Genomic DNA, 23,938 nt, shown 5'->3' on the forward strand with positions numbered 1-23,938 from the left:
TGGGAACACTCAGCAAGAAAAGTTCTTTGTACGATCTGTCAAAAATTTAGTTCTTTGGGCAACATATGTTCCTTTATTAAAAAAAAGAAAAACACCGCACTGACGCTGGCGTGAATTTATCGTTCAAACAGACTAATTTCTACTCGGATCTGAAGATGAGTGTTGAGCTTTTATTATTGATTTTCTTTTATTATCAAATCCGGCACTGTAAGTCAAATACCGGCTTCGCCCCACGGCGCAGTAGGACATTTTCACTCTAAATTTCATAAAGAAAATAACTGTCTAATCTCTTTCCTTTACAGCGAATACAAAATCATGGGCTACGTTTTTACGGTATGTTCAGCAGTCATACGAAAAAAGAAAAATATATTTTACGAATATTCAAGAACTTTCTGTAAAGTGACAACAGTTGACAGGACTTCGACTTTATTAATTGGGGACATATACTCCCACCAGTGGTAATATACAATTAATAAAGTCGAAGTCCCACTTTATTAATTACTCCCACCAGTGTTGGGGACATATACAGTACTGTTGTCAGATATTTTTTTTTAAATCTTCTATAATCTATTATTCTTTTTAAGTACTCTGAAAAGTCCTTTTAAAACACAAATTACGACTTTTTTTTAAAAAAAAAATATTACTGTATATTAGTAATCTAAATCTTTTAGATTCAACTCATCTCAATGACTTTAAAACTGAAATGAATTGTTGAGGTTAATATTCCACATACAAGATGATTATCAAAATAACAAAAACACGTGAAACAAGTGCAATGTACGCATTAATATCGCGTGGGATCACCTTTCGCACTCAAAATAGCTCTGATGCAACGTGGAATGGAGTCATAGAAGTCGTGAATGGTAGCAAGTGGGATATTTGTTACTCTGTTCCGTGAGAGGAGATGGAGGCGGAAATCTGCACCAGATTCGTGTTTCCAATACATTCCACAAACGTACAATTATGGTCAAGTCCAGAGACTGGGTAGACCACGGAAGGTGTTCAATCTCATTCCAATTTTCCTCAAATCATGCCACAACAGCTTTAGCTATGTGAATGTATTATTCTTGAAATGACGCCATTACTCGGAAACAATATCTAGACCACAACAGGATGCACTTGTCCCCTAAAATGACGATGGGTAATGACGCGAACGGTGTCAATACGGGACCACTGAAATAAGGATATTTTGACCCACAGCATTACAGAGTCTCCGTTATGTTTCACGGTTGAGCGTAGAGACTGAGTTTCATACACTTCTATGGATGTCCGCCACACAAATACAGCCCGTGGTTTAAAATAGCGTGAATGATGTCTTATCCAACCATATCACATATTTTCTGTTAACAGTCATGTTGCATATTCACAGCAGAACTGGTATCGTGCTAAAGCGTAATAGTCCCTTATTAGCGGTTTCACCCCTACAACCCGACCCCATACATTCATGTACTGTAACTCGCTGTCGACAAAGGATGTGGAACATGCTGTTTGAGTTCTTCCATCATTTGTACCGCATTTGCATGACAGGTGGGTGACAACTTGATTTAATGCTCGGCAGGTTCTATCACTGAGGATTTTCTTCCGGCCCTGTTCTTCACCGATGTGGTTTTGCCATGAGCTTTGTAGGCCATTATCACCTTGGACACTGTCCCTCATGACACAGCCAACACACTCGCCACTTTCGTCACGATTGCACCACATACCGAGCGCCAATTGGCCCTCTTCAGTAATCAGAGAAGTTGACCATTCTGGACTATCACCGTCTGCTCAGTTCACTGCACACTGCCATTCGTTCTGCTCCCGAAGCACACCATCACATCGAAGTAGCACATCATCATTAGCAGGCAGGTGCTGTGGTCGCCGCCAGATCGTTGTCAACCTAGACATTACGTATTTGCAACTCTAGATGTTTCCAATATTTTTATAACCATCTGTATGTCCTGTGATCAAAATGAGACTGATAAATGCAAATGCTAAGAGCTCTATTGCCGAAACGCTGTGATCCTCCCTAATGGCTTATTAGGTAAAATCACATCACATACTCTGACTTTCATTTGACTCTAAAAAGAATTACATGACACGTGGAATTTTAACTTGTACTGTAAAAATGAACAACTATTTTAAAATGAACATTATCAATTACCTGAACTGAAACACGATTTTATTGTAAATCTGAAAAAATCTCTCTGACTGAAGATTATTATTTATGTGATTCCGTTTCAGTTGAGCGAGGATAGAAGCATAACTACCGGCTTATGGTTTTAATATCATTGTAAGGATAATACTTTCATAACTTAAGAGTTATTATTATTATTATTATTATTATTATTATTATTATTATTAAAAAGTAGTATGAAGTAAAGAATAGGTATGTCATCGTTAAGGGAAGACAAATGACACACTGCTATTTAGCATGTATTTTGCTACATATACAGTACATAAGTGAATAACAATTTCTGCCAGAAAAATAAATGTTCTCATTTATTATTGGCATCAAACAACATACTTTTTAGTGCCAAGAAAGTCCGTTTCGTTATACTTACTCGAAAACTACGATAATTTACCTTCAAGCATGTTATTTTGTTAAGCTAAATGTGATTTATCGACTGATGTCTTTCTTTGGACAATATTCTCGTTAAACAGAATGAAATGAGGTGAAATCTTTCATTTTAACGTCCCACGTTTTGCCCATTAGGCTAATGGAGACGGATGAGTAAGGCAAGTTAATGATGATGGAAGAACTGGTGGAATGAAATGTGGGAGGAAACGGGAGTACCTCGAGAAATCCTAAGGACATAATGTTCACCACAAACTTACTTGGACGGGGATCGAATCAAGGACCCCATGCGCCAGAGGTAAGCGCTCTACCACTGAGCCAACATGCCCCCTCTAGTTCAACAGAAATTAGAATTTAAGAGTTTGTGATAATTTTAGGCTATATCTCTCTAACTATACTATGTACTGTCGTCGTGGTAGCAGCATCATAATGAAAAGGTTAATGACCTTATATTTCAGTATTAGTTTCACTTTACAAAGCGGCATTGTTCTCGTACTATATCGATTTTTAAGTTTACCAAAAAAATTCGTTTTTTGCGTTTTTCTCAAGAACTACGGTTTTATACTCACGCATATCATTTTCTTCACTTCAACATGATTTAACAATTGGTACAAGGCGCAAAATTTCGAAGTCAGACACACTCACCAATCCAAAAATGATGGTCGCCAGTATCTCTCACGTACAAATTATGAAAGGTCCCCCACTCCCACGATCTTTCTAATTCTAAAGGATTAGAAAGGAAGAAAAGGAGTGTGATAAGAAAGTGGAAAGAAGCCCAGTGGATTAAGAAATAAGGGAAGGAGAAGTTGATGAATTGGTCTAGTGGACTTGTAATACACGAATTATGGGAAGACATGATAGACAAAATAGAAAGAAAGAATTAAAAGGATCGACACGAGCTGTTGGAGCAGGTGTACTATGGAGAACAGCAGATGGGCAATAGCGAATAGAAAATGTAAGTGACAAAAAACTAATTAAGAGTTTCATAACTGGTGAGCAAAAAGAGAAAGTAACTACCCTAATTAAAAAAAAAAAAATACCTTTTAAAGCCAATTAAAAGTTTACTTTTTGTAAAGAGAAAGTGGACGTGTCTTGCATTCAGATTGTATACAAGCTGTCAAAATTTGATATTTCTCTCATAGTGTGTCTGAAGAAGGCTATGTTACATAGCCGAAACTGTAACACAAATATACAATCTTAAAATATATATACTGCTTTGGTCAGTTGGAGTTTTATTAGCAATCTAGAATTTTCCAAAGCTGCAGTGAATAATTTAAGATCTTTGGTTTGACAAAGAGATTACGTCAGGGCACAAAATTTCAAAACCAGACGCACCAGGAGACAAACCATTTCGATTGAGGGTGAGAAAGAAGGGGCGAATTACAACGTTGTGAAGACTTCACTTTCCATGTTTTCTCTTGCTCTGTGAGAATTATTTTCGTGCGAAACAGAAACTGTGCAGCCCTGTGAGTTTAGGCAGAAACCATTCCTACTGAATACTGGTCGCCTGCTCTAAATTTCTAGTCGCTAATGGCGACCTGACGACCAGAAATTTTGCGCCCTGAATTGGTATATGTCTTATCTTTGATTTTTTTTCGTTAAACATTAATAATATTGTAAAATTCTTGTGCATATCATAGTATTTGTGAACTTTTCTCAACTTAAATAAAATGTCATTATAACTCAGAAAATTAACAAAATCAGTTAATTTTCAGCTTCTGTTTGTAAATGTATTTACTTGCTTCATCTCTACAGTGAGTGAATATTACTGAACTATTTGTACGTAACTCATTGGTGCAGGTTAGATGGAACTTTGACACTAACATACATAAAAACCAACATGCAATGGAAGATAATGTATGTTTGCCTAAAAAGACCAATTTTCAAAAATTGATTTACCAAAACTTTTCAATCCTAAACTCATAATAATTACTAGCTGAAATCAACAATGATTTTTCGTATTACTAATCTCCTAATTGCTTCTTAAATACAGTAATAGCAATGAAATATAGTTGTTAAGTCCTATCTCTTGAATTATTATGTTTTTGAACATGTCAACAAGAGAAATAAAATATATCTTTTCTTAAGGTTTTCTTCTTCACTATCATAAAATAGTATTCTCAATGCACTGAGAAGAAACAAACAAACAAACAAACAAAAAAAGGTATATTCTGGTGTTTCTTTATCAAGTAATTGTTCGCAGATTATTGAATTCACGGTATTTTACTGTAAGCCATAAACGCTCGAGATCGCCGCCATGGAACAAATCACATCACGGCAAAGTTTTTGGAAGAAATTGCATTTCGTCTCTAGATAGTAGCGTGGAGTCTACGTCTAAGGTTTAATCAACTACATTCTAGTCTGCTTTCAACATTTCCCTTAGTTCTGCATTCCGTATAACCTCAGGAAACGTCACCTGGCGTTACATGCAGAAATACTAGTAAGTTCATTCAAAATTTATAAAGAACATTTTACTTTCAAATTAATTTGCCTTAAAAATCAAATAAACATAATGTTTCATAAGTTTGTACTGAGTCAAATAAGTGATATGTCTAAAGAATTGATTGATTAAATCGGCACTGAACCAGCTCAAGTATCGGATTGCTGCGATTGAAGCGTCCAAGTGACGTGTGCCAGTTTTCAAAGGTGCAAATAAACAGGGTGCCATCTCTGTTAATTACAACACCTGGTTAGTTAAAGTATCTCCGGTTGTAGTCATATAGTCCAGGAACTTTAGTCAAAAAAGGGGTGTTTCTTTGGAAAAATTAGAAGCCAAGGTTTTTCTTCACAAAAAAGTTCATTAGATCATTCTAAATGACATATCAAAAGTCCCCGACTTTCTGCTGTACGCTTCCCCTTTTTTCGGGGGGTGGAAGTGGGGGAGGAAAACGCAATTTAATATACAATCAAATTCAGCTTATTTGCATGTTAACCTAAATATTTCGGTTAAGAAAACCAAATTTGCTGGGAACGCTTAGCACATTCGCTCGTAAATGTTTCACAGGAAGTCCCAAAGGATATCGGGTCGGGTTTCGGAAATATTACGTCATCAAAATGGCCGACACCAGAATTTGTAGTGTTTTGTGGGAATGGTTATAACTTCCCGCAGAATAGTGGTAAAACCGTCGTTTTTGTTTCAGATTCAAGATAATTATTTACCAAATGTACGGAATGAAAGTGCTGTCTGTATCATTAATTTCTTTCGAGATACAATAACGAAAAAACTAGTTTTTGAGTACCTGCTTTTAAGTGTAAAAGCAAATAACTCAGTAATCATAAAATATTTCAAAATATATCTTCAAATAAAGGTTGTAGAACATTATAAAGCCTACGAAAATAATTAGGTCCACAGAAAGAAAGGATGAGAGTTGTGCAAAACCCAGCCGAAATCATACGTCAAGATATACGTTCTGCATCATGTGATGTAGATACTTATCCTCCCAGTACTGACTTGTTCTCTCATGTCAACGCCAGTGTGCCTGAGTCATTAATTTCTCTGATAGAGGAAATCATCTTAACAAACAGAAAGGGTTCTACAGAGCTTTTGAAAAGAAAGTCAACTCCCATATGTCATAGCATTATGTCCGTGGTTCGTCCTCGGTCCTTTATACCACCTGTACTCCTTGGAGTATCCGTTCATTTACATAGATACTTTGGCTCCAGACGTCTAATCGAGATTTTATCACCTTTAGGACTCTCTTCTTCTTATAAAGAAACAGTCCTATATGAATCTTCCAATGTGATGCATCAGCAGCTTTCAATCTCTTTCCCTGAAGAAGGCTGTTTCATTCAGTATGTTGGTGACAACGCAGATCATAATGTTGCAACAACTGATGGCATGAATACATTTCATTCAATGGGAATCATCCGAATTGTTGCTCCCCATGATAAGGTTAATGATTCTCTAGATAATGTACCAAGATTGAAAGAGATCCCAAGTGCCTTAGAAATAACTAAAACAACACAAATACCAATCAAGGTTTACGAAAACCGGGATGTTCGATGACTTGAAAACATTATTTGGAACAGCTTGATTGCAGTCCAACACTTATCTCTAGTCTTTGAAATGCTGATGTCTTGCAGTTTTATGCTAAATATAAAGAAGTACTGCGCATTCCTGGGTGGAGTGGAGACATGGAGTTGTTGACACAACAGGAAGACCACTACAAATCACGTGTCATGTTTTTGCCATTTGTAAACAGTCCTGCAAGCGAATACAACACAATTTACAGCACTTTACAATATGTTCTCGAAGATAGTCTCAAGTATGGGCACAATACTTGTGTAATAACCTTTGACCAGCCCCTTTATATTAAAACAAGGGAAATCGTTGCTTCATCCGGTGAAAATTCTGGGATATCCAAAATAGTGGTCAGACTAGAAGGTTTTCATATGTGCATGTCCTTTCTTGGATCAATTGGTTTCATCATGGCTGGCAGTGGACTCAAAGAAGTGTTGAGTACTATTTACGCTTCTCATTCTGTTGACAAAATGTTGATGGGCCATGCTTACTCTCGAGCTGTCAGAGGTCATACAATTCTGCTAATAGCTCTGTCTAAAATAATTTTCAATGAACTGTCGTTGTCCAGTGAGGAACAACAATTTATGGAAGCCAATCTACAAGACCTATATGAAACAACACTTTCATTTTCAACGGTAGAAGCTACGATTCCTCAGTGATATTAAAGGTAAGTATCAAGATAAGTGTTCCCAACTAAAAGAGAGAGGTCCAACTGCACAATTATGAGTTTGGTATTTATATATGGTGTTAATCCTCAAAGAGTTTATTAGGGCAGAGAGGATGAGTGATAGGAAGGCATATTTGTCTGCAGTGAAGAGGATGATTCCGTATTTCCACGCCGCAGGACATTTTTGTACGCTAAAAGTGCCAACTTGTTTGTACAAGACATGATAAAGTTGGAGAACATAATAGATGGAGACACCTATAGAAAATTTACTGCAGACTTTTTTCACTGTTAAGCAATCAGACAATTTTTTTAGTGGAACTCCAACAGATATGGTAATTGAAAAGTCACTCATGATGTCTTTAAAGATGTGAGGAGGCTTTGTACATGGAAGAAGTACAAAAGAGAATGTTTTAACAAAGTTTGTTGTTGGTTTGTTAAGTGCGAGCTACATTTCTGAAGGACTAGAAAACTTTTGTGAGATTTCATTTGCAAGTGAAGAACAGTATATAGATGCACATCTTCTTGGTCCCGTTTGATTCGAGATTCAAACGGGAACAAGAAGATGTTAAGAAAGTATCAGAGTGGTTCAGTGTCCACAGCCCTTTCCCAAATGTACAAGTGATCATGTCTATAGCAACAGGGGTTACAGGTAATGTGGAGACGATAAACTGCTACGATGCACTGAACATTGGAGCAACCATGATGGAAAGAAAAGTTGGTGACAATGTTCATGACATAAAATATTCTCGTACTGATAGGGTTCTTTCTCTTCAAACAATGAAGAGTCACCTTACTGTACATGATGTTACTGTGCCTGTCGATCCACTGCTGTTGTTTCAACAATTCAGCGTAATCAAAAGATCAGATGATGACCTTCGAGCATGTTTAAATTTCGAACTGGCTCCTTACCCAATGGCTCTTTTTTGATGCAACTGGAATGAGAAAAACGAAGAAATCATCCTTATTCAACATCTTCAACCCGATCGATGTTCATCCTGATCTCGGAAACGCAAACTACGTCGTTGATGGAGGATTTCTTCTTCATCGTGTGGTATGCCGTCAAAACGATTCTTTCATGGATATTTGTGATAAATATGTGACATGTGTGGAAAAACACTTCAGTCAAAACATGTCATCGTATTTTATGGATATGGTAATCCTCAGAAAAAATGTAGAAAGCATGGAGCAACTTCGACGGTGCTCGAAAGCAACATGAACAATTATATTTGATGGAAACATGGTTGCGACTACGAGCCAAGAAAACTCTCGCCAATGCAAACAACAAAAGTAGGTTGATTGGTTTGCTCACTGATAAATTCAAGGCTTCCAATATTGATGCCAAACAAGCAGAGAATGATGCTCATGTCCTCATTGTAGAAACCGCACTCACGATATCAAAAGTTAATTCTAATTCTACAGTTATTGTTGGTGAGGATATTGATTTGTTAGTAATCATGACAGTTCGAACTCCACCGAATTTGGAATTTTTTTCTTGAAGCCAGGAAAAGGAAAGACAGAGCGGAAGATTTACTCATCAAGGAGTTTAGAAGGTGTATGCAAAAATCACATTTTATTTCTACATGCATTTTCAGGCTGTGATGGAACATCTGTCATTTTTCAGAAGGGGAAATCAGCTTGTTTGAAATTATTACAAAATCGTCAAGATTTAAAACATGTCGTAGAAATTTTTAATCGAAGTAATGTTTCCCATGCAGAATTAACTGAAAATGGCATACAGTTGTTTTGGGTTTATACGGTGCATCTGCAAATGACATTTCACTAAATGATTACCGTTATCATTATATCACCAAATCAGTGAAGAGAAATAAGTCTGTCGATTTAAAAGCCCTACTACCGACTTCAGCTGCAGCACAACAACATTTGTTTCGGGTTTATTACCACGTACAAACATGGCTCGGAAACCAACTAAATCCTGAGGAATGGGGTTGGGTTATGAAAGACAATTTGTTAGTACCAATTTGATCAACGCAGCCACCTGCTCCACCATTCCTTTTAAAAATGATTTCTGTTCATGTTCTAAACGATGCGACAATGTGTGTGGATGTCGAAAGCTGGGTCTGTTCTGCTCTCTTGTTTGTGCAAATTGTCACGGACAATCCTGCTTGAATGTCACTCCAACGGAAGGAATCTCTGAACGTGAAATATTCATGGACGCCGAAGAAATAGAGGTGACAAACGAGGTGGACATGCTATAATTACAATTATTATTTATCAATCAGCAAAGGAACTCAACAAGTAAACCATTTCAGGTAAGGTGAATAGTTTACATTTCTTATTCATTATTACTCTGAATTTTACATTTCTCATTCTACAAACGATAAGAATCTATTGCCAAACGTTGTAAATCCTCATTTTTGTATCTGTATCTAGGATGTGTGAGACTTACGGATTGTAAGGCGATATTGAATCTTATATCCATTTTTTTTAAAGTTAAAAAATAGGATTATATTGTCTTTACAAGGGTCGGTCTATTAAATAAAACACATACCTTCCTTACATTTAAAAATACAAAAAAAAAAAAAAAAAAAATGCAGCTACAGGTACCGTTGGAAAGTTTTATAATGCTCTACAACCATTGTTTGAAGATATATTTTGCAATATTTTATGATTACTGAGTTATTTGCATTTACACGTAAAACCAGATACTCAAAAACTAGTTTTTTGTTATTGTATCTAGAAAGAAATTAATGATACAGACAGCACTTTCATTCCGTACATTTGGTAAATAATTATCTTGAATCTGAAACAAAAACGACGGTTTTACCACTATTCTGCGGGAAGTTATAACCATTCCCACAAAAACACTACAAATTCCGATGTCGGCCATTTTGAAGACGTAATATTTCCGAAACCCGATCCGATATCCTTTGGGACTTCCTGTGAAATATTTACGAGCGAATGTGCTAAGCGTTCCCGGTAAATTTTGTTCTTTTATTCGGAATATTTAGGTTAACATGCAAATAAGCTGAATTTGATTGTATATTAAATTGCGTTTTCCTCCCCCACTTCCACCCCCCGAAAAAAGGGGAAGCGTACAGCAGAAAGTCGGGGACTTTTGATATGTCATTGAGAATGACCTAATGAACGTTTTTGTGAAGAAAAACCTTGGCTTCTAATTTTTCCGAAGAAAAATGCTAAAGTTCCTGGACTAATACATTTATACCATTGTGCAGTCAACGATTAGATTTCATGACAAAAGAAGACTAAAGTCTGCGATATGAAGAAGTCCTCACAATACATGATGCACTTTCCAGTCATCAGGGAAGTTCCTCCCTTCCAAGTCGTGATCGAAATGCCAGAAGAGGTGGTAGTCGGTAGGAGATACGTAAGGAGAATACGGTGAATGAGGAAAGTTTCCATATTACGACTCATGGAGTGTCTGCATCGTCCTTTGAGGACATGCAGGCGTGCATTCAAGTGCAACATGAAAGTACCATCTCTATTGACTATTGCTGTACATTTCATTCTGTTCAACCATATTAACTATCCTCAGTGATTGTTTCATCTCGTCAGAGAAAAAATGACAGATCACTCCACAGCATAGACCACCATACCAGCAACAATACCTTCTGCGAGTGGCGAGATTGTTTTGGAAACCGTCCTAGATGTTTATCACGATCTAACCACCGTCCTGACTGTTTACGTCTGTCGGAGCAGATCCACTGTTCATCATAAATAGCAATCCAATGCAAGAAACATTCTCGGTTATTCCGTACACTCAGAGAACTGAACATCTACAAGCGGTGTTCTTTACTGGCAGGTGTCAATTTATATGGCACCATGACTCCAGTGTTTCCAACTTACCGATTGCGCGTAACCTGGCAGTGGTAAACTCGTATGCAAGCCTGTGAAAACTTTTTCGATCGTTTCCTCTGTGCTCCAGAGAGCTCATCGCAACAAGCTGTTAGTCGGTGCCTACGGGGCATTGAAATTCCTTAATAGAATTTACACATGGTATCGCGAGAGTTGGTCAAATACACATTCTACTTCGTAAAAACTGTCATTTATTTCATCACTCTTTATATTCTATTGAGGCATGCACATTTAGAATAATAATATTGCACCACCAACCATCAGGAGTAATAAAAGAAAGTCCATCATTTCTATTATTAACAAATTCAGCACGTTTACTTGCTGATATTATTCATTCGTGAACGAAAAGCCCAGTTTCCTAGTTGGTGATTTTTATTTTCTTGCCCATTAAAAACTTCCCATTTCCCCCAAATTATTACATAAAAAGAAAATATAATGTAAATTAATATTGATTTAGAATAATTTTAATGACATACCTTTCACTGGTATCCTCGTACTTGGTTTCTGAATTAATGCTACCCTTGGTACTGTTGTTATTGTTACTATCATTAGCTTCACAATTATTTTCTTTATCTGAGAGCTTGGATTCTTCTTCATTTGTGTTTTGCTTTACTTCCTGAACTATTATATTCTTCTTATCTTTTTTATTCTTTAATCCACCATTCTCCTTCGGTTTCTTCACATCCTTTTCAGAACTTTTCACTTCTTCCTTCGTTGGAATTACATCTACATTTTCCTTCTCTGAAACTTTTATTGTTCTTTCTTTCTTTCCACAATTTATTGAGTTCTTAATATTGACATTCGAGTTCTTTGTTGGCCCTTTATCGTCTTTCGGAGATAAAGATTTCTTTCGATTTTTTTGATAATCTTGAACAGACCTGGGTTTACCATTTGGCTTTCTATCAGACTGCTTAATGTCTGATCCTGAGAATTTTCTCTCCCTTTTCACGTGAACACGAGTATTTTCGTGAACGTCGTCAAATGCCAAGGCAGGCAGCGATACTGCTGATATTGTGGAATGGAAACGAGGTTTCGTACAATTCTGAAAGGAAGCGCTATTTCCATTGCTTCCTTTTCTCTCTACTCTTGATTTAATGTTACCAGCACTTCGTGATAAGGATGAACCCAGCGTCGGCACTTTGTTCGCCGGTGAAGTTCTTGAGCGTGATCTTGCCTTCACAGTTTCCCATCCTTGAGAATCATCTACAAAAGAAATCACGAAGAATTAGAGCAAAGGGTACAAACAATGGTTTTCTATGAAATAAGTTGTTACAAAAAAAAAAAAAAAAAACTAGAAAATGTAGGTCTCTCAGTACTCAAACAATGCTATGAAATCAACTAATTGGTTCCTACAGAGCTAAAATAAAATAAATAAATCTATCATTAGGTCAATTCATGACACACTAATATCCAGAGTATCTTTTCAAAATAATAATAATCAGTTTCTCATCCACGATAATCAGGAAGTTTAATCACATTCTTCTGTATTCAGTAATTTCACAGCATTGAAAATTTACTTCCATCTCAGTCTATCCATAGTGCTGAAAATAAGTAACCAACTATAAAACCCAATACAGAGATCCAAAAATGTGAACACAGGTGTATGAAGTTACACGCAGATCCCAAGCAAATACTTACGTAAAACACAACAGTGCCTGACTTTCCAAACACAGGGATTATTATTATTATTATTATTATTATTATTATTATTATTATTATTATTATTATTATTATTATTATTATTATTATTATTACACGGATAAAAATACTCTCATATATTATATATAGAACGCCATTGTCACTTTTAAACTAATAGATTAAAAAACACTGGAATTTTGTAGGATGCAAATAACAATTTAAGGGTTGTCTGATCGTTAAGTTAGGATTCGGGATCTGAGGTCTGATCCACGTAGGTTCGAATCTAAGGTCTCTAAGGTTTGACGACACAGTGAAAAGTAAATTAAACATGAAGAACCTCAAGTTTGTGAAAAATTGTGACAATTGCACAAAAAACAGAGCCCAAAAATGATACAAAGCGATCGTAACAAATGTATTAACAAAAAATATATAAATAAACAAGATAACTATTTCGTTACCGTGAAAGTAAAGGGTCATATAAAAAGTTTCCGCGTTTTTTTGGTACATTTTTGCACAAAATATTTCTTTATTGAAAATCAATTTTCATTAAGTACATATTGACCATTGTTATGTATGACCTTTTGCCACTTTTCGGGTAGCTTCATAATTCCATCCGTGTAGAACTTCTATGCTTTATCGTCGAAAAACTTGGCCAAGTGATTTTCAGCGGCGATTCGATCGGCAATTTTTTACCATCAAGAGAGTTTTGCAGAGACCGAAATAAACTGTAGTCAGGCGGTACAAGGCCCGGGCTATACGGTAGATACATCAAAACTTCCCAACCAAGTTTCGTAAATTTGTTCCGAGTTATCAAAGATGTGTGTGGCCGCGCAATGTCATGATGGAACACAACTCCCTTTCTGCTGACCAATTCTAGTGGCTTTTTCTGGACTGCTTCATTCAAATGGTCGAGTTGTGCACAGTACAGGACCGAATTGATGGTTTCATCAGGTTGCAGCAGCTCATAATGGACAATTCCCTTCCAATCCCACCAAACACTCAACATAACCTAGTTGGCTGACAATCCAGAGTTGTGTTCCTGACAATTTGATTTAAGATTAATATTTCTGGGCTTTCATGTTTGAGGGATGACGTTTCTCAGCGATCACACGATCCGTTGAAAGGGAAGGAAGAAAGGATGGGGAAGAAGGGAAGCGGCCTGGGACCTATATATGAGATACCATCCCGGCATTTGCCTAGTGTGAATGAGGATAACCCAGGGAAACCTCATTCAGGGTGGCTGGCCTGAAAAAGCTGTTTACATTTTCTCGACCGAGTGCCCCACCGGGAATCGAATCCGGGACCGCTCGCACCAAAGGCGAGAGCGTTATATACAAATTTGAATTTGTAAATGACAAGGCTTTGCCTTTACAGTTATGAAATAAACCTATAATGATATCTTATTTTACTTTCTTATCTATATCTAAGTACCTAACCAACTCACAGATATTACAAAGTAATTTTGATTTAATTAATTACTCATGTTCTTTATGCGTGTTTATTACATGCCTTTTATTTAATTTTTTGTAACTACATGCTTTGATGAGTAATATATGAACACTATAAACGTTTTAATACGATAATTGAAAGACTATTTTACTTGTAGGCTTCTAGGTAACATTGTAATTTTTGTAAAATAAATAAATAAATATGATTTAACAAAATAAAATAAAAACTTATACATGATTACAATCAATTAATAAACACCATTAATGAAATTAATATTAGTTTCTTAGTCGACAAACATTGTTTTCATAAAAATTCTTAGAATATTCTATCGAAGATTAAAAAAAAATACTATCTAAGCTCATTATAAGCACTGTTTAATATGAGCTCAATTAAATTCATATTGATACACTAGTTTTTCTTTTTGGGGGGAGGGCGGGGGGAAGGAGGAGGTCGTTACTGGGACACAAAACTAATCAACATCGTTCCACAAAACGGAAGGTTAACTTGACGTAAAGTTAATGTCCTTGCAAAGGAATTCAGAAGATACCAATGATAAAAAGGATTAATACTACTAAGACGTATGTCTTCTTACTGGAATCTATTTTAGTTGTCACACGTGCTTTGTTCCAGAAACTGTCGCACTTCTGAAGTCTTCTGATTTCCTCCGCTTTGTATCTTTGCACATTCCTTTCTAATTTCGGAAGTTTGGACATCTGGTAGTTTCATGGACCTAATAGATCTCCGTTTGTCTGGTAGTCATGTGCTACACTCTCTACACAAAGTTGTAGTAGTTCAATACAACTTCTCTCTACAATACCTACTGCTTCTATATTACGACAAAAGATATGGGTACTTGTAATTACAAGAAATTCTCGCAATCACATAATTTTAAGTAGTGTTGCAATCTTTACTAATGTTCATACATCATATCCCCTGAATGGTTTGAGATATCAAGTTGCTGTAAACGACACTAGCAACAGTGTTAATCTGTTGTTATTACAAAAATGTGATGTGCAATGTCACTATTTGCATAATACAAAATTTCATTGTTTTTTTATCTATTAGTTTAAAAGTTCAAGAGCGTTTCAAGATAAATGATTTACCATATTCATGAAAGAGTGTCACTAAATTCAGGTCTGAGCAATATATTGTACAAACGGAAGTAGTTAGGAATGGTTTGCATATGGTAATAGGAAAACTTTCCGGATCAACTGCGACGTCCATCTGCCATCTTGAGATTCAGCTTAAGTTGTAAATGGGATGGAATTAGGGTTATATAATAAATGTTTCAGGGCGAAAATTCGCAAAAACACGCAAGTGAAGTCAATTTTGGAAGTTAAAATAATATCCAGTAACTTATTATTTCGTGTAACATATGTAATCCGTGAGAATCATGTGCAAACATTACAAGTTGTGTTTCTGTTTTTGCAGATACGCCTTCACGTTTGAATGACAATCTCACTAGCAAACGACGAGACGAAGAAAAAACTGATAATTGGCGGTTGCAGTTTCAAGAAGTTGCCAGACCGTCAATGAACGACACTCTATTAGGGAACTAGTCTCTGATAGTGCTATCAGAAGTTGATACGGAATTTTGAACAACTAGATCGATGGAAGGTAAGCCCAGTTCCGGCTGACCATGTTCAACACTTGATGAGGTTACATCTGTTTTAGCACCTATGATCAAGACACCATTAAAAGGTATCTGGCGACTTTCTCAAAAAACATGGTGTTCCTCCAAACAATGCTCACAGGATTTTGAAAAAACAAAAATGGCATCCCTTCAAATAGCAACAACTTCCCGCGGAGGACAACCCAGTTCTACGAGTGCATGTTATAGCACGACAAGATATTGCTGCCTGCAACATACTTTCCAGTAATGAAACCAATACTCTCGCTCATGGGGAGATTAAGCAAGACCTACAGTACTGCTCCTGACAACCCAAGATAAACAGTATTTGTTAATAATGAGTTCTAGCCCTAAAATATGTATCACATTACCTTAGCCCCATAAATTAAATAAATAAATAAATAAATAAATAAATAAAAATAAAACTTTGGGGTGAATTCAGTACGGAAACCTTTACCTTTCTCCATTATCACTACCATACGTAAACTTCCCTAACTATTGCCGTTGGTGCAGGAGTATACGAAGGTGTTGATAAGTTCTCGGTCTACCCAGGTTCAAACAAACCTAGATATAAAAGTTATATACGTTTATGAGGCTTATAATTTGTGAAGCTACTGAGCAAAATTTGGTTTGCCTAAACCAATTTTAAATTTGTTTTTTTGAGGTCCAAAGTGAGGATGTCAGCCCATCTCCCAGAAATTAGTAAATTTGAACACCATGCATTCATCAAGTACCTCTTCCTAAAGAGACTCTCGCCGAAGGAGATCCACAACGTCCTTGTCCGACATTGGGGGACAACTCACCATTGTATGTCATTGAGAAGAAATGGGCAGCGAACTTCAAACGTGGTCAGTTTGGTCTGAACGATGATCCAAAGTGTGGCAAACCAATTTCAGTGACCTCTCCCGAGATGATTGACGCCATTCACCAGATGATTCTCGACAATCGCCGAATCCCGCTCAAACAGACAGAGGACACATTGGACATTAGTCATGAACGGGTGTGGAAAGCAGCATTAAAGAAGAAGAGACATGGAAAGCTATCAAAAGAGGTAATCTTCCACCATGACAATACGCCCTCACACAAGGCACGTCTAACATTGCAAAAATTGGAGGACCTACGGTTTCAAATACAGGAACATCCACCTTATTCGCCTGATTTGGCTCCATCAGACTTTTATCTTTTTCCTAAATTGAAAATGTTTTTAAAGGAAACGCATTTCAATGGCGCGGATGACGTCATTTCTTAAACAGAGGTCTGGTTTGCAGAACATTTATCCGACTTCTATTTGTCTGGCCTGCAACACTGCAGCAGCGATGTGAAAAGTGCATTGCACTACAAGGGGAATATGTTGAATAAAAACACCAAGCTTCGCTTCCTATCTACTTGTTTTCTTGGTGAGGCTGAGAACTTATCAACCTACCCTCGTATACATGTAACTCTGACAGTTCTCCAGTTTTTATGCCATTTTTTAAAATAGTGTGCGGCACCATTTTTTACATATATTTTTATACTTTAACTGTGTTATTTGCAAACTAAATTGTATTAAACCTAATTGTGATTTGGTATCTAATTGTATCTAAAATCAGAAACAAATGTAACTAGAACACTTAGACGCAAATGGTTATTAATTCACAATTAGAAAAAGAATGCACAGAGTACATTGCACAAATTCAAAATCTACACTCTTTCTTAACTGGCCATCCTTAAGAAATACATATTACGCGACTATATCTGAAGGTTTCCTGCCGTTTCGCAGCTCGATAAAATATGCCCTGAAGCATCCTGTTGATCAGATCCACTTGATGTGCAACTAAAAAGCTATTTAGGAAGTTATGCACACAATAAGTCAATTTCGTTCAAAATTGAACTGTCTGTGATCATTACGTACAGTAGTCGGTATGCTGCCGTACATTTCCACTAACGGTGTTTACTACTCGAACCCTTAAAAAAACTCTTTCACTGTTGTTCACATATAAAATAGAACTATTATACTTCACAAGAACACATTAATTGAACATACTAAAAACAATTATTACAAACAGTTTTCATAGTTCATTATCGAAAATAAATTATATATATATATATATATATATATATATATATATATATATATATATATATATATATAACGGTTTTGTCCTCAGACTTAAGCACATGGATTATTGATGAAAGTTAGTGATTATGAAAAAATTGGTAGAATGAAAATGTGGGAAGGAACGGGGGTTCCCCGAGAAAAGCCACGAATACGATGTTGTCTACTACAAACTCATAGGGTTTGGAATCGAATCAGGAACTCCTTACACCAGAGACAAGCATTTTAGCACTCAACTACCGTGTCACCCAGTTCGTTGCGAAGTAGCAGTGCTTCAAGATAGTTGATTTGTATATAGTTTTGTATACACCTTATATATATTTTTATAACGTAATTTAATTAATAAGTTTTTTCAAATGTAATGATTCCAGTGTTTAATAGGTGAACAACATGAAATAATTTTTCAAATGTTCCATCAATGAACACTATTAGTGAAAATGTATGGCAACCCACTTGATTAAGCAATTCCATTTGAATAACAGTTATTTACTGTATACGCAACTTACTAAATAACTTTCAGTTGTGAAACAATTGGAAATATCAACAAGATGTTTTCAAACAGTTGATATATCTTCACACTTTTTTTTTAACAGACCGAAAGAGGGAGGCAGAATAGCTTCCCTATTATTACTTCTTAACAGACGGGCACTTATGAAGATGAAAAGAAAACACAAGCAACATTAATAACATAGAAAAAATTAATACAATGAATGAATTTTCCTGTGACGTATAACTTCATTCCCTCATAAAGAACTCCAATCATCCTGTCCTTATTTAAAGAACCTGACAAACGCCGAAGAGGTAGATGGAAGTAACATTGAAAACTAACCTACTTAAAAGACTTAAAAAAAAATAGTTTTATTAATATTTGTTCCCTGCGTTATACGCAAATAAATTAAATGATATAATAAATACTTTTCTAAGGCGAGTGCATGAGTCTGTCTTAGTGAAAGAACACCATTGTTACACATTCTAAGCGATATGTATGGATATGCAGTGTCGTGTTTTATTCACACACATCGCACATACAAATTAAATCAAGAATTAACTGTTGTCACAAACATTTCCCGTCAACAACATCATTTTTTCCCTAAAAACATTACTTTCCAATGATCTAAATTCTTTCATTTTATTTCACTTGTACTAAGTACCAGCAGGCACTGAACAAAAGGTGGAATCACAAAATCAGGCCGACTACAAATTAAAAGCAGACGACAGTCAGTAGGAGTTTGAGAAAAATGCCAAAGAAGAGAAAACCTGGCTGCTGGCACAGCAACCGGCCGGTAAGACAGCGAATGGGAAATTGAAGATTAGTCAAATCTAGAACAGTTCCTTAACCTATCGAGTAGATGACGCAGCAGTTTACCGAATATTTGAAAATAATACAGTTTTAAATAGGTAAGCATTATATTCAGAAAGTATTTGCGTTATATCCAGTATTTGAAATCTCCGCTCAAGTATTACAATACAGCAAAATTTTTAACAAATCCCTAATTGTTTCTCAAACAGACAATATTTCTATTTAACTTACCATCATCCTTATTTACTGTCGTCTGCTTTGGTATATTTTCGGCTGATGTTGCAGTAACATTCTGATCATTAGTTGGTGTTGGTGTGCTTCCTTTTAACTTATCAGCCCAACTTTTTCCTCCCGAAGACGCTGAACTATTTAGAGATGAGTTAGAAGCACTCAACGCTTCTGATTTCCCTTGCGCTTCTGTGCCTTCTTCAGGTTGTGGTGGAGTATGCATCTTGCTACGAGACTAAGACACAATATATCTTTATCAACAACCTTCTCAGAATTTTATAATCACGTTATTAGAAAATAATTATAACCATGATAGACACTAAAAAGATAATACTATAAGCACTTTCGGTAAAACTTCATCAGATAAAGACGAGAAGTAGAGGAAAGGAAAAGAAATCTTAAAGAACATTTAGGATGCAGGGTCATGTGATAGTGTTACATGACAAAGCGTAAGTAGTAAGCGCGAGAGCCTTTGATGCACAGTGGAATTCAATTCCCAGTGCACAAGTGTTGAAATTTTAACACATTACAGTGGTTCGGGTTCAAACTTTAATTGTATGTCCACGACTTATATAGCCTCGGTGCTGAAAAGGAACGCTAAACAACAAAAATTTAAAAAGCTGAAAGTAAGTAAACTTTAGTAATGGGGGAAGATAAAATTAATGAGAGAAGTGCTTCGATGAGAGTACAGGTGAGTGAATAAACAATAAATAACGATAAAACTTCCTCTACTAAACTCTACTTACTTTCAGCCTTGTAAGACTATTACGTGACCTTGCATAGAAATATAGCACTTAGAATCTCTACTTCGCCTCCTTATTTGATGAAGTATTTAGCGAAAGTGTTTATCGTAAACTTTTAAAATGTGATTACACTACACTATTATCTGGTTAAGTAATTTATTTTCATTTTCCACTTCGGAATTGCTCTGTTCCAACCATATGTATACGCAAATCTATGAATCATAAGTACGCCATTAAAGCAATTAGTAATTGTTCAATAATTATCACCTGACATGCTTCAGTTTATTCAGTGTTTTAATCTAGAAATTATATTTAGAAGGAAAAATAAGAAAAAAAAAACGTAACTGACATGAGTACATATAAACAGCTTACCAACTTGTGTGGTTCTTAATTTTGGTTTATAATTTAATGGAACTGCGTTGGTCGCCTTTATGAGAAATTAAGAAGAATGGGTTTATTTTTCGTTGCTCTATACAGCTAAAGCAATGATATCCTGTATTTATTACACATCAAGGTTTATTTACCTGTGTCATGCGGTGAGGCGTTTGAAAACACTCCAATATTTTGTCGCCTTTATTTCTGTCAATTTTGACGAACATGTTACTCTGGGATTACGCTACCGGTATTTCTTGAACTGTTGCATATTCCCCCTTTTTTTTTTTTTTTTTTTTTTCTGGTATGCAAAAGAGAGATCTTCAGCACTGAAAATCAAAAACAAATAGATTTGTTCAGGCCGTCCGCTTCTGCAATGATATAGCTTAACATAACTGAACATGCCAGAAGCGAACAGGTTTGCAAATTTATCTATTTTTGACTTTTAAGTGCTGAAGAGACTTTTTCCTGTTCACCAGGTAAAAAACAAGTATGGAACAAGTAGTAGTTTAAGAAATAATCCCACACTACTAACATGCTCATCAAAGCTAACACAAGAGTACAGAGTTGAGTCATATCTCTCATCATTGTTATCATCTCCACAGAACTTAACCAGTGACGTAAAGCTTAAGCGAAATAAATAAATAGCACTAAATCGATAGTGTCACAGATATTCGAATAGAAATCCAACCAAATTTTAGATTTATGCACGAAAATTCTTGGAACAAGAAATTTCAAAATCATCTCGTCGAAAGTGAACCACTAAAAACAGATATCAATTAAATGTTACACTTAATAAATAGAAGGTTCTAACTGACTATGAATAACACTGAAATAAGAATGCACAAAATATCCATATGTCAGTATATTTTCATGTTCCTTTCAACTTCTTGAAACTGTAGTATAGCTCGCCAACGATAATGAACTAAAATTTTCCTAACCAAATACTATTACTGCGTAGCAATACAAAATATATCTTTTAAATTAACATTAATATCTTCTGATCTCATTCAACAAGAAAAGGATTAATTGAAAACTTTCAGAATATCTCAAATAATATTAAAACGCAATACTACAAAACAAACATATCTAAACAACACAAAAACAAACAAACCACACAATATACTGAAACACCCACCACCAATTTTGAAAGGACAACTGAAGAGCTAATTATATCGATATTCTGCATTTACAAATATTACAATGAATTTCTCGGATACATCAACATGCTGATAATGGTTTTAAAATACTTAAACATTTCCTTCCCATCCACTGCATATCCTTGTAAGGCTGACACAGAAATGACAATTTATCTATTTATAGTATCCGAAACAAGTATTAATAGTATAAGTTAGGGAAATTGTAATTTTTCATCCATATAATATTCGAATACACTTCACTGCTTAGTAGAACTATACATCTCCATTCCCAAGTAAAATATTTCTGACAACATTACTTAAAGATATATATATTGTCGAGAAATGGCACCTCTAACTCATGAATTATGGTACAACCACATGCAAGTATATGCTTGAATCACTAGGGAAAAAGGGATCTTAACAATTTGTCAGAGCAGAGAGGTATTACAAAAAGTACAAATTTCTTTTAAATACGCAACCCTAAAACCATATTATTTTCATCTATAATCCAAAATAATAACATATAGATATTAGTTAAGGTAAAAAACTATACTTACGCATACTTAAAAAGGAGACGAATTTCTCCCAATAATTTCAATAACAAAATACAGTTGCCATCTATTTTTAAGAGTGAAGAAACAAGGAAAATTGGTTCAAGGTTAGACTGGTTAATACATAAAAAATAACAAAAGAAATACAAGCTACTGACATCTATTCACCAAATAAATAAATACGTTTATATATATATATAAAATTGCAAAAATACGGATTATCCGTTCGTAAGTATTAAACACTACCTCAAGTTTATATATAATTCAAGATTTGCCGCATTTAAGAAAATATTCAGGACGGTCAACAGATAGAAACATTCCTGGTCCTAAATGTAAAAGCTCATTACAATGAAGTACGATAATTACACATAGATCACACCCGATAGCTTTGTAGTAAATGTTTTTACAGCCACACTAACCTGTAACAATCATTGGCATTTCTCCCACATTTCGCAGAATAAACATCAATAGCTGAAATGCGCTGTTTATTTAATTTCTCCCTCTTCAGAATTAAACACGGATTATTTGTTCTTATATATAGGATGATAATTAAATCTTTGTTATAAATTTAGGTGGATTCCTTGTATCAAATGCACGAAAAAAAAGTTCTAATAAACATAAGTGAGGCCTTTTAGATTTATAATACGCTGAAAATACAAAATATGTTTTCGAATATTCTAGTTTGAAAATTAGGGACCTCCCGTAAGCGATTCAAGAAATTACACAGAAACTAGTATACGTTCTATCTAAATATTCATATTTTACAATCCTCTGATACCCTCGCAATGAATACTCAATTAGTACTTAAAAGTGTATCCCCATACCCCACTTTATGACAAGGGAAGTTTAGAAGTAGGTAATACTAAACCGAAACTCCATCTATTTACAGCCTGGTAACAATTTCGACCACGTAGCCCAACCCAACATGGCACCCACATGGACGCTTCTCAGTTTTCTGATTCTTCTTCAATTCTTCTTTTCTACTTATTCCTTCCCCTTCCAACATAAGTGGTTTAGTGAAAAGGCTTTTTTATTTTTTCTTCTTCTTCTTCATCATCATCATCATCATCATCATCATCATCATCATCATCATCATCATCATCATCATCATCATCATCATCATCATCATCATCATCATCATCATCATCATCATCATCATCATCATCATCATCATCATCATCATCATCATCATCATCATCATCATCATCATCATCATCATCATCATCATCATCATCATCATCATCATCATCATCATCATCATCATCATCATCATCATCATCATCATCATCATCATCATCATCATCATCATCTTCTTCTTCTTCTTCTTCTTCTTCTTCTTCTTCTTCTTCTTCTTCTTCTTCTTCTTCAGGATATAAAGATTTTATTATATGTTGACGATGTAAAACTTTTTAAAACGGTGACAATTGCAAACGACAAAACATGCATTCAAACGGCATTAGACAGCATTTATAAATGGGCGTCTGATAACAGTATGAGCATAAATAGCAGCAAATGCAAACATGTAACATACACAAAGAAAATTCAGTACTTGGCAACAAAATATAGTATAAATGGTAAAACTATAGAAAAGGTAAAATCTGTCCGATACCTTGGAGCAATTTTTGATCGTCAACTTACATTCAGCCTCCACTTGAATGAGGTTATCAAACATGCAAACACCGCAACAGGTAATTTACTTAGAAACTGATCGAAT

General features: G+C 35.4%; 1 protein-coding gene across 2 annotated transcripts in view; it reads right to left on the minus strand.

Annotated features, from left to right (window-relative positions):
- The window catches only part of ssp3 (SCAPER domain-containing protein short spindle 3), a 522,155-nt gene that overhangs the window by 422,590 nt on the left and 75,627 nt on the right, over positions 1-23,938 (minus strand). For both annotated transcript variants that reach the window (XM_081747551.1, XM_081747559.1), the window contains 2 exons: positions 19,423-19,654; positions 11,556-12,282 (listed from right to left, as the gene is read on the minus strand). In XM_081747551.1, coding sequence (XP_081603677.1) covers positions 11,556-12,282; positions 19,423-19,654 — 959 coding nt within the window. The remainder of the gene's footprint in view (positions 1-11,555; positions 12,283-19,422; positions 19,655-23,938) is intronic.

This window comes from Thermobia domestica, chromosome 2 (assembly GCF_964235325.1).
Source record: "Thermobia domestica chromosome 2, izTheDome1.hap1.1, whole genome shotgun sequence".
Classification (NCBI taxonomy): domain Eukaryota; kingdom Metazoa; phylum Arthropoda; class Insecta; order Zygentoma; family Lepismatidae; genus Thermobia; species Thermobia domestica.